The sequence below is a fragment of the Malaclemys terrapin genome, chromosome 10, assembly GCF_027887155.1.
Source record: "Malaclemys terrapin pileata isolate rMalTer1 chromosome 10, rMalTer1.hap1, whole genome shotgun sequence".
Classification (NCBI taxonomy): Eukaryota; Metazoa; Chordata; order Testudines; family Emydidae; genus Malaclemys; species Malaclemys terrapin.
The window spans coordinates 13,824,670-13,837,578 of record NC_071514.1 but is presented as its reverse complement, the minus strand read 5'-3'; the positions used below and the strand labels follow the sequence as shown (position 1 = coordinate 13,837,578).

General features: G+C 45.4%; 1 protein-coding gene across 1 annotated transcript in view; it reads right to left on the bottom strand.

Moving 5' to 3' along the window:
• Positions 1–224: 224 nt before the first annotated feature.
• AGBL1 (AGBL carboxypeptidase 1) overlaps positions 225–12,909 on the bottom strand; it is a 387,636-nt gene continuing 374,951 nt past the window's right edge. Inside the window, exon 23 of the mRNA XM_054043152.1 lies at positions 225–1,226. Within this exon, the coding sequence (XP_053899127.1) occupies positions 920–1,226 (307 nt within the window). The 3' untranslated portion in view covers positions 225–919. The remainder of the gene's footprint in view (positions 1,227–12,909) is intronic.

Here is a 12,909-nt window from a genome sequence, read left to right as displayed (position 1 = left end):
CGGGAAGCGGCGTGGACTGAGGGATGTGCTGGCCTCCACTTCCCACAGCCCCCATTGGCCTGGAGCGGCGAACCGTGGCCAGTGGGAGTCGCAATTGGCCAAACCTGCGGACGCGGCAGGTAAACAACCGGCCTGGCCCACCAGGGGCTTTCCCTGGCGGGCCGCATGCCAAAAGTTGCCGATCCCTGTTATATACCATTGTACTGATCCACTTCCTCCCCACGCACTCAGGAAAGAAGATGAGCTTTGCAGCATGCCTGGAGGGTTCCCAATCAGAGAGTTGCCTGAGGTTCTGAATCTGCTCCATTCTAATTATTGGTTGGATTGGTTACTATTGTAGGTGGTGGTGGTGGGTTCTCCAGGTATGTTGGAATATGGCTAGTCATTAAGCACACAGGGTCTGATCCAAAGCCCATTAACGTCAATGGTAATCTTTGGATCAGGCCCCTAGAATTCAGATACATGCAGCAAAACCTCAGAGCAATAAAATGAAACAGATATCTCAACTCTGGCCAAAAATCTTCAGAAAAAGATCTTCTGAGATTTTCTAAGTCACAACAGTAAGGGAAGGAATTGGGGTGAAGGACTCTTCTCCCATACCTTAGGTACTCAAAAGATCAACCATCATGACAATCTGCATGAAGCCAAGACAACTAAATTAGAGAAAGTGATTGCACTGGTGATGATGTATAAGAATGCCCTAAGTCTTCACATTGCACCATATGGACAAGTGACTGCTCACCCCTCCCTGTATGCACAGGGTAGGGAACCTTTCTCTCTATATATATTTTCCATAAACATAAAGTCAGTTTTCCATGCAGAACTGGGGCAACACATCTGGGAACAAAGCTGAAGCCGGCAAACGGGTAAAGAGGAGCAGTGACCCATTTGCTTATTGCTCGGTAAGTCAAAGCTCTGTTCACGCAGGGCTGCTTTCAAACCCAGCAAACACGCTGAGTGACGTTGATGGGAGTGGGAGAGCTTTGCTATTGGTTGTTTGGTGGCTGGAAATGTAAAACCCTCCAAGAACGCTGGAGCTGCATGTCTGTCCCTCGCTGGCCCCCTCCTCTTCCACCTCTCCTTCTGCCCTCAGGGAGATCTCCCGGATCTCTTCGTCTAGCTCAGAGAAGTCCCCTTCCTGGTCAGAGCAGCTGTCAGTATTGTAATCAATATCTTCCCCACAAGGAGGTTCATCATCAATCTCCAGGCTGTTGGTGCTGCTGCTCCTGCCAAGGAATCATAAAAGAGACAGAATGTCAACAAAGTGAGGTGGGATTGTCTAGTGATTAGAGCATGGGGCTAGGAGTCAGGACTCCCTCGTTCTATTCCTGGCTTTGCCAGTGTGGCATCAGGCAAATCACATCACTTCTTTGTTCTGTTCTCCCATCTGTAAAATGAAGAGAATGATATTTATGTACCTCCTGGGACAGACACATTATTGTTATTAATGTTTAGACAGCACCACAGGCATGCCCGGTGCTTTGAAGACAGACAACATAGTGCCTGTCTTGAGGAGCTTACAAGGTTAAGTAAACCATGTTAAGGCACGGGGGAGAAGACACGGTATCCGGTTACAAAGAGGTTGTTGGTTTAACCATCATCCCCATCTTGTTTGTTCCATATTTCGTGTGAGACCTAATTAATCCATGTGGGTTAAAGTGCTGGGACATCCTTGTATGGTGCACTGTGTAAAGGCGAGTGTTATGGGGAAGCGGAGGAGTAAGCAGAAATAGAGGCTCCAGGGACATTGACCACAGCTATGCCAAGAACAAGGAGGGTTGCAGCACCTGAAGCTTTGTCATTTCAAAAGGGACAGATCTTTTTTTGCAACCAGTCTTTATGAGGCAGGGCCAACTTCAGAGGTGAGTCTAAGGGAATCCACAGACAATCTAAGCTGGTGTCACTTACATCTTCTTCTGTCTCTCTGAAAGTAGAGCCAGAAGATCCCTCAAGATCCCCATAGGCTTACTTAGCAATTTGCATTCAAGAATGGTCACAACTGTTCTATGCGCACACTTGAATTCACAAAGTTCATTTCAATATGTTCTGTATTTAAAATATCTGAATGAAATATTTCTGAATGAATTGTAACCACTAGACAGATGGCTAGGGGGATAGAAAGCCTTTCCCATTTAATTCAATCTGGCCTTAGTTCTGGAAAGGGGGCCGGCTGGCTTGTGGGGGTAGAAAACAGGATACAGTCCTTCATCTCTAGGTCAGCAGTTTCAAGCCAGCCCAGGTCAGGAGATTGGATGAACCAGGGAAACTGGGACCCAGTCATTTACTTCTAGGTCATTGGTTTCGCTCTGACTCAGGGTAGGAGAGTGGATTGCTTTGGGGGATTGGGAAAGGAATAACAATCTTCCACGCTAGGTCAGTGCTTCTAATCTGTTCCAGGTTGGGAGCAATGAATGGCTTGGCAGATGGACAACACATAGCTTTAATGTGTGCTCTGCTCATTTGCATGTCAGTTACCACAATACTTTCCCAGCTCTCAGCCGTCTCATAGCAGTTCCGGCATCTGAGGTTTTAGAACATGCTGAAGGTTTAGAGCGTTGCAGTTGGGTGTACGGATCTCTTTTCTCACTGCTCTGCACTCCAGAAAAATGTAAGATTTTCCTCACTTTGAGCCTCCAGATCTTAACTGTGTATGGGCTGCTTTGCAAACAGAAGCAAACACTATCTAGCAGTGCCCACTCCTTCCCCTGATGATCTTTGGCTTCGCTCACTTGAGGGTTGTACTGTATAGGGATTCTCCACATGCTTAATAGGTCTGTGTAGCCTGAAAATAAATAAATGAAAACACTATGCACTTCTATAGTTTCTGGCTTCCCTTCAACCGTCCCTGAAATCTGGGTCAGAAGGAGCCCAAAAGTGAAAGTGTGCACGTGACATGGAAAAAAATCCACAACAATTGTTGTTACACACGACTTAAAAATCATCTCAGCTTTCTGTGCAGAGGACGGCCAGAGGACTTTGATTTTTTTTTTCTGAACTACACAGGAATGGCACAAATTACCCAGTCTACCATGACAGTATTCAAAAAAGAGTAAAACTCCAGGGAAATCAGACCCTTTCATTTTTAAACTATGCTGCTGCTTCTTTGTGATTGTCAAAATAAAGAAATAAAGAAATTTTTAAAAAGAAAAGAATAAAAGACTCTGGATATTATTTACCCAGTTTCAACAAGCTTCTTGGATACACTGGAATTCAGTCATCTATGATGTAGTGATGGGACTTAGCTGCCCCCATGCTGATTCAACCACCTGTGTTCTAGAGAAGAGACTCAGACTCACCTGCAGTACCTGTATATCCAAGAACAACTCCCTCACCAATTCTGTGACCTATTTCTCCATAACCTTATTATTTGTATGCATTTTTTCAGTTGATAAAAGCCCCCATCAATATAGGCTATGGGAACTGTACAAACTATCTGTATACATAACGTGCAGACTAATACTAACGGTCAAGATCGTTGCCCCAATCCTTGCCATAAACACCCCCAAACAGGCAAAAGCCTGAGGAGAGACAGACCTTACAACATGTTCTCATGGTCAACAGACCCAGGCCCCGGTGAACCAAAATGAAAGCAAGATCCACAGTTGATGGCCTACTACTGAAAATGCCTTGACAACAGCACTAGGTGTTCATATCTGGAGACTTATCAATGGCAGCAGCAAGACAGGCCTGTTCCAAAGTCCATTTAAGTCAATGGAAAGGTTCTCATAGACTGCCGCATGCTTTATCAGGCCCTATATGAGTAGCCAGGCAGTCTATCACATCAAACCAAAGCACCCAAGGCCTTAGACAAGCATGCCAATGATTTGATTTGCTCCCAAGAACAAATGTAAAGTGCAGCTTTGGGATAATTGGTATAATATACTCCTTGCAGCCCAAGGAGCCGGCGACTTGTTAAAAAGGAAATGGAACTTGGAGACACTGGACCAAATTCTCAATCAATTACATGAGTACTGATTTGGAGTAATTTTTTTCAGATTAGTGCAGTTGCTTCAGGTTGGTAACCAAATAGCAGTGCCTGAGGACAACAGAAGGTTCTGGGTACTTCAGAATGTACATCTTCCTGCTTTTATTTCCTAGGAATTTTAGTGCAGGTGAAAGGAGACAAACTGACAGCCCTGGAGACTGAATTTCCCCTTCTCTAGCTACAGAGTAACTACAGCAAAGACAGCAGCAGCGATAGCTTCCCTATACTTCCACCACTGATACGTTCCAACCTAGACTTGGATAGTCCATCTCCGAGGGTCTGAGAAGTGTTCTGTCTCCCTGGGTCATTCAGTCATTGGCTTCTTTGCTGGCCAACAAACAACTAGAACTACCTGTGGTAATAGCTACGGTGATTTGTGCACATGTTCACAAGGAAATGGACTGTTACCACCAGCTCAATTCACTAACAAATAGCAGTTAGATGGTACCAATATCTTATCACTACCAACACAAGCAATAATCACACCTGTGACTTAGGAGCTGAAAAGCTCTTTGTCGCATTGCCAGCTACTGGAACTCCTTGCCTGAGGAGGTTGTGAAGGTTAGGACTACAACAGGGTTTAAAAGAGACTAGATGAATTCATGGAGGTTAAGTCCATGAATGGCTATTAGCCAGGATGGGTAAGGAATGGTGTCCCTAACCTCTGATTGTCAGAGGATGGAGATGGATGGCAGGAGAGTGATCACTTGATCATTACCTGTTAGGTTCACTCCTTCTGGGGCACCTGGCATTGGCCACTGTCGGTAGACAGGATACTGGGCTGGATGGACCTTTGGTCTGAGCCAGTATGGCTGTTCTTATGTTCTAATGTCCCCAAACCAGCCAATTCCCCTCACATCTCTCTGCTATGCAGAATTTTCCATCCAAATAATTCACGATCTATGGTAGGTGCATTAGACCATAAACAAAGCAATACAAATGGATCAGTTCAAACAAGCAGAATAGAGGTTCTTCGAAAAGATGGCAACATGTAGCCTGCTGGGGAGCAGGTTACAATCCCACTAACGAAGGGACCAAACTCATTAGGAGATGCCTGCTCTCCATATCACACATCCCTGTTCCCTCAGGAGAGAATGCAAATCGTGAGACATGGTAATGAACAACCTTGGCGGCATGTATATTAGTGCACGGAGAACTGGGGTTTTTTCCTATCCCATTTTTTTTAAGGGCTGGAAAAAGCAAGAGATGAGAGAGAAGATTCACCAAAGAATAATGATATTGTCTTATGGAAGGTAAACAGAAGGGAAAGCCGATGACATTACATTAGGGAACTCGAAGGCAAATATAGTTTATTAATAGCACCGAATGCTGACATGGTACAGAGGAAGGGAGGGGGCGATATAGCTACAGAGGGTGAGCCACCAGCTATTACAATGAAAACACATGCACGTGTTAGCTGGCCTACTAATTTAAAACCTATAGCCCCGTCACCTCATCTATTGCAGCCTACAAGAGCCTCAACAGCAATTTGCAACTTTATGATGTGATAAATAGAATTTCTTTGTTTTGATTTTTAATTTGCATATTTATTGAGATATGACTCGATCTTAATTAGCTCTGCTTTTGTGTGCGTGCATATTTGTTTATTTTCTGTGAAAAGGGAGCTTTGTGTTGTGTGAAAGAATTCTGCATGTTCAATGATTTAACAAGAGGGGGTGGGGGGGGGAAGGCTATCGCTTCCCTTCAAGTCAACATTCTCTGGCTTTTCGATTTTACTCTGGATTGTTTCTTTCAGTTGCCTCCCACCCTTCATTTTAAGCTGCCGCCCTCGTTACATCGCAGCTGGGCACCAAACCTCAGAAGTCAGTTGTCCTGCCAAATTCCACAAAAGAAAATATGACTTCTCGTTCTTGTTGATAAAATACAGCCACACATTGTACAAGGAAGTGACAGCTGATCTATGCTCTGCAAACAGTTACTCTTTACCTGCATGTATACATGCAGGCAGAGGGGGGAAAGAGAGCTCCCCAGGGCATTTCTAGGGATGTTGCAGTCACATTTTACTTTTCTGGCAGGTCACCCAGTCATCCATATTTTAACTGACTGGATCAAAAGCAAAACATGTTTTATTGTCTACTGCTGGAGAGAACTGGCTCCTTGCAGATGTCCCTTTTACTCATTTGGTGATTTTCACTTAGGTTTGCTACCTGACCTTGATTTTGACAGAACTTTCAGGGGAATTACTCTAGTGAGTCAAAAGTAGCCTTTTCCCCCCTCAGTCCATCACCTATGGCCTGATTGGTGAAGTAAATGGAAGTTTTTCTACTGACTTCAAAGAAGCAGGAGTTGGACCATGATGGCTAACCACCATGACCAAGAAGGGAGACTAGGAGGAGGAATAGGGTCCATTACTGATGATGATTACATTAACGGTTCCCTGTGGGAAACTGCCAACAAACAAATAAATCTTTGCACACCTCAAGATGCATGCAATAGCCTCTCCGTGATCATACTGCCTTTGCCCTCATCCTCCTGCATTCCCCCAAGCCTTCCCTCTGTTGTCATTTGTTACAGTCCTGACCTATACTGAAGCTCCTCATGGCAGGGACAAGGCCATTATCTGCTCTGTAAGGAGCCAGGCACATCCATGACACAATATATGTCATACATACATTTAACCTAAATCTAATATAATTATTTTTCAGACTTGAGTGTGGCCATCCAAGAGCAGACTTCAGCTCTTAACATTTTCATGAAGTTTCTGTTAGGGTGTAAGTGGACACACTTGCATCCAACAGTGTCTTTAATTAAAGGACATACACTCCTGGAAGAAATACAATGCCAGAATTAGACCTTGATAGTTACTGAATCAACTCTACCCTTTGGGGCTTGACTAACGGTCTCTTATCTTCAGCCTCAGCAATGGAGTTCATTTTTAAGATCATCCCATTCCTTCCCTTTAATTTCCCTGGTTCCCCATGGATCTGGGTCAGGTTGATCCATCCATATGTCCAAGGAGGACTGTTTAAATCCTCACATCACTGAATGAGAGCATCAGCTGGACAGTGATACAAGCTGTCTCCAGCATAGAGACCCATCTCGTTAGCCTGCTTTATTGCCATGGTGTAGATCAGTGGTTCTCAAACTGGGGCCGCTGCTTGTGTAGGGAAAGCCCCTGGCAGGCCGGGCTCCCACTGGCTGCGGTTTGCTGCTCCAGGCCAATGGGGGCTGCGGGAAGCGGCGCGGGACAAGGGATTTGCTGGCCGCCGCTTCCCGCAGCCCCCATTGGCCTGGAGCGGTGAATTGTGGCCAGTGGGAGCCGCAAACGGCTGGACCTGTGGATCCGGCAGGTAAACAAACCGGCCCGGCCCGCCGGGGCTTTCCCTACACAAGCAGCGGCCCCAGTTTGAGAACCACTGGTGTAGATGACAATGATAGAACTCTGCCGGTTCCCATTGGATCTCCATTCCAGTGGGACACTTGTCCAGGACTTTTTACATCTTACAACACCTACTTAAAATGCTGAACTGAGCCCTGGGCAAGTCGGTGCCCTGGCTTTCAGCCCACTGCGGCCCATCCTGTGATAAGCACACTGTGGCCTGGGAACATAATTCAGAGCTGCCTCAAGATTCTATTTGCCATGGCTGAGCAATGCGTGGGCTCTTTCAGAGCACAGATATTCTGCTGCATAAAGCCAAAGGAAAGGTGTAATTCATCGTTAGGACTTGTACTAATTAGTTTTTCAGGAGTTCCCGAGGTAATTGCAGCCTGTAATGTTTGTAATTGATTTGGCAAGATTAAAAATGGATGCTTGGTGCACCGGTTAGATCAGTGTGGAGCATGTGAGGCTTCTTCATTTGGAGGGGAGGAGAGATTGTTCAGACTGGGGACACTATCAATACAGGGACAGCATGCAGACTCCTGGCCTACACTGTCCCCTAATGTTAATTAAGGCTCGGGAAGCATTTTATTATTATCTGTAAACACTTGTGATAGTCTTCTAAAAATGGGCTGTTTCCATCCTTCCTATGAGTAGGTACTTAGCCGGTCACTGTGATTGGCGCAGCAGGAAAGTAGAGTCTGCAAATCTCATTACATCCCTGTTGGGATGTTAAATAGCCTTGAAAGTCAAAATGGTGATGAGAATGAAGATGAATCGGGATGAAAATTCCAACCGGGAATGAGAGAGACAGGCCAGACCAAAATCAGTTGACAAAGAAGATAACAGGTATACTGGTGAGTGGGGCAGGAACTAGTGAAGGGTGAGAAAAAAGACTTGGTGAGATGACTATTTTATATAATATTAACTAAAGTCTCCCCCTTCAAAGGTATATATAAATTCAGGCTGCCATTCCAACTCAGAGGTTCTGGTGACTTGAGCAACACTTGTGTATTATGATGCCATTAGAAGCCCCTTGCAGTGGGATTACAGCTACATTCTGGACAGGAAGAGAAATAGACAAGGATATTAGGAGTGGTTTAAGAATAATGAATTTATTATTTTGCTAATGTATTTATTACACTACTTGACGACCCAGGAAGGTCACAGTGGGACTGCAACACCCACCTAAATCATTAAAGAAAAGCAAATGTTCAAATCTGCATAAAATTCTCCCTTCTCACTCCCTGAGGATAGATCGTTCAGATTTGGAAGCAATGGAGGGGAGAGGGAAGTGAGTTGGTAAGGGAATAATGGATAGTCCCTCCCAAGGTTCAGAAGACAGGTGCCTGACAGTTCTGGTGTTTCTCCAAGCCACTAGGTCTGCAAATATAGAAATGAAGTCTCCAGATGATAGCTTTTGCCATGAGTTTTTCCAGGACTTTCTGTTTCTGATCAGCTGGGTATTGCACCAGAGAAGCCTTAATTATGACCTTTCAGTGCTTCCAGTTCCTGCCCTGGCTAGACCCAGGAAGTTCAGGCACAGCAGCAAAAATGTGAAAAAAGAAAAATAAGTTAAGTGCATGTTTATGAATATAAAAAAATAGTTCAGAGTCAGGAGTCTGGGGATTTGTTGATGTTGTTTGGCAGGGAGAGGGTTGAAGGTGTGTGTAATTTTCCTGCCCTTTCCTATCCTATTAACCTATCCTAGTTGTAACCCAATATGTTGCCATACCCATGGTCTTAAAGCTTTGATCAGGGAGATAGGTGGGAGGTGCCGGGTGTGCAGATCTCTTTACAAAGAGGAATGGCCCTTTAGTGCTTTGAAGGGGAGATTCTCCTCCCTATACACATTTCCAAGAGAAATGATAAACACTAAAAGAATGAATTGCAGCAGCAAGGCGACTCCCAGCACGGCGATGGTTAACTGATATGTGTGCGCAGGAGGGAAGCGCTCTGGTCCCTAAATCACCAGATTGCCACCAAGGTTACAGCAACTCTTCTCTGAAGGGCAGGTTTGGGGAGGAGAGAGAGAAGAATTATTCATTCATATGAAGGCCACTGGCTTGATGTTAACCAACCTTCCTGCATGCCAAAGCTCTCCACCCTGTTCTAGGCTGATAGGACAGACAAATAAATCCACATGTATCATTCTCCACCTCTGAGCCAATCCTTAAACTGGGCGGACAGAAAAGCCAAAGGCTCCGGGTTCAATCTTACGCGTGACTGTTAATTTCTTTCTCATGGAAAACAAATCTATATGTCAGTGTTGTGCTAACATTGAATCTTTAACATCGCTCTCTTAGCTCTAGGCCAGCAAGCATTAATAAAACAAACCGACTTGAACAGATGCAAGTCAGCCGCTGAACAAAGAGCTATGAGGCTTGGTGCTGATCCCCACAGCTAACTCATTTTCTTTCTTTTTTTCTTCTCTATACTCCCCTCCCCCCCCTTTTTTTTACTCTGATTACATTTCAGCACAAACACCCGAAAGACTACACCAGAGTATCTATGGGAATCATGTGTGTTTCTCATCGTAGTGATGTGAACTCATGCTTTGCTCTGACATCACTCTTTGATATCCTCTTCCCACTTCAGGACAGCTGGGTTGGGCGAGTTAGCTTTGAAACACAGAGGACCTGATGGCAAACTTTGTCAGTCTGGCAATGTGCACCCGAGTGATAGCAACAGCACCACCATCAGTATGGCAGCTGAAAGCTGAACTGGAGTTCTGATTCCAGCATGGATCTATGGCTAGGTCTACACTTCGGGGCGGGGTCGACCTAAGATACGCAACTTCAGCTACGTGAATAGCGTAGCTGAAGTTGCGTATTTTAGGTCGACTTACCTGGCTGTGAGGACGGCGGTGAGTCGACCGCTGCCCACCGCCGTCGACTCCGCTTCCGCCTCTTGCCGCGGTTGATTTCCGGAGTCGACGGCAGAGCCATCGGGGATCAATTTTATCGCGTCTAGTGAAGATGGATTGCTACCCGCTGATCCGGCAGGTAGTGAAGACGTGCCCTTGCCCGGGTGCAATGGAGTTTGTCTCTTTCAGACGACATTGTGCTAAATCTAGATATTTAAGTTAATGGAGCTATGCCAGTTTACACCAGCTGAGGAGCTGGCCCAGTGTGCAGAATGAGAGGCCTAAACCATTTGAATACCCAAACTCTGCTGGGGAGGTACCAACAAAAGCTTAATTTACCCATTCTGCTGCCACTGGGCCAGATTTGGAATCGTCCCTTAACTCCATGATTAGCCCTAGTGAAGTCCATATCATCAGACTCTGCCTCATCATGAACTTGTAACATTCAGTAAAAATCATCACTAAAGAAAGCATTTGAGGGATGGAGGGCGGACAAGGGGGATGTGACAGCCTGGCTTCAGCCAATCAGAAATGTACAATGCTGTGATGTCACCCTTTCTGAGGCTGTGCTTCCAGAGTCAATGCCATTTCCAATTTGTACGGACTGAACTGCTTGCAAAAACATGAGCCGTCAACTACCCACCTGAGTTGAACGTATTTATTAAAAAATATTGGAAACCATTAAGGTGCTGAATAATGCTAGGGCTTTGGAAAATATGCTTTGGAACTTGTATCAGCCAATTGGTTACAATGTCTAGTTCCAGAACAGATTCTGTTAAAAAATGATGATCATGTTATTGATATCACATAGTAATCACCCCGACTGGTACAGTAAGATGATTAGATTTCTCATAATTGCTGACGGGTGCTTTTAGTAATTGAATCACTGGCAGAGTAGGGGGAAAAGAAAGGAAGTTTAAGGATTTTGGCTTTGATGCTATACTTCCCTGCTTTTTAGAATAAAGATTGAAAATCATTCAGGTTGTTCTGAGCTAGAGAGCCTCAGCTGGTGCAAATCCATGTGGCTTCATTGTCATCGCCCTCACTGAGGATTTGGCCCCATAGATTTAATTTCAAAATGCCACACACTGAACCCATAGATCTCTGAGTGGCTTAAAGGCTTTTGGAAGCTACGAGATTTAGGGTGGCCAAGACGTTTAGGCTATGTCTACACTGCAGATGTTTGTCTCCAAAAGTTATGCCACTTTAATTAAAGAGTTTTAATTAAACCGCTGCTGCATGTCCACATTCTGCTCCTTGTGTCGACAGAGCGCATCCGCACTAGCAGCTCTTGCATCGACACAGAGAGCAGTGCACTGTGAGTAGTTATCCCACTGTGCCACTGGCTGCAGGATGCTTTGGGAAGGATTTGTAATGCCTCATGGGGCAGGTACAGTGTCAAGCGATGCAGGTTTCTCAATCCCATCATTCCATGGGCATCCTATTAGATTGGCAGCTCCTTTTCAACTGACGTGTGTGGGGGGGAAGGGGGCAGAGTGTGTGACAGGGAGTGTGTGTGTGTGTAGTGGGGAAACAGAGACAGTGTGTGTATTGGGGGAGAGTGAGTGGGTCAGCATGCTGTCTCTAAGTTCAGACAGCCGCCAAAAGCAACCAGTCCTGAGGCAGGGGGAGAGGGGACACCCCCAACATCGGCCCCCACCTCCCTCCTTGACAGCACAGCAGTCTCTTGCTCACACACATACAAACACACTGGCTCCTGCCTGCCTGCCTCTGTGTTCATAGTGAGGGAGAGAGCAAGAGCGCTCTGTTCCCAGAGCAGAGCAGCATGCTGAGCTGTCAGAACTTCAGGGACCCTTGAAAGGGGAGGGGTGCAAGCCTGCAGGGCAGCCAAGTTCAAAACAATGAACAGAGCAGTCACGGCGGGCATTGTGGGATACTGGGGGAGGCCAGTTCTGGCGATATAATGAACGGCAGCACCTACACTGATGCTTTGTCATTTTAACTTTGCCACCAAAAGCTTAACGCCTCTCATCGAGGTGGTTTTGTTTAGTGACCAAAAGCTGCCCTTTGCCGCCAGAAGTCTGCAGTGTAGACAAGTCCTGATGGACTGAGTTTTAGAAGCTGCATCTCTATTTTGTGCCCCAAGTTTTGCAGGAGCGAATAACTTCACATGCAAATATGTGCTGGTGAAACTGATGCCATGCAGATGTCTCACTACCTGATTGCACTAGCAACTAAGGCAAATGACTAAATTACATCCATTGTACCTACAAATATTTGCCCTACAAATACTTGAATTGCAGGTGCAGAACAAATGGGAGGCTGCTTTGAGGTCCCTTTCAAAATCAGCTCCTTAAAGTGAGTAAAGCAGCTCTATGGATACTGATTTCTCTTTGTGAGAGAGTCTTTTCTGTGATAACCATATTTCCTCTTAAAAGGGCCTCATGTTGCCTCGGAGTTCTCAGGATGAATCCATAACAAAGCTGCCAGAAATGTCGTCCCAGAAGAAATTCTATTTTATTCTGTTCTACATAGGTTCTTATACTGGGCTCATAATTGTAGTGTCTGAGCACCACCCAACAACGTATGAAACAATATGACTAATATCTGACCTGTTTTGTTCTCTCATCCTCTCCCAAGGGTAAGAAGTATGTACAATGGAGTGATTTGTGTATATATATATATTGTGACAGACCCAGACGAGTGGGGTACAGGAGTCTGGTAGAGGGCAAATATACTGGTCACTGGATGAGTAGT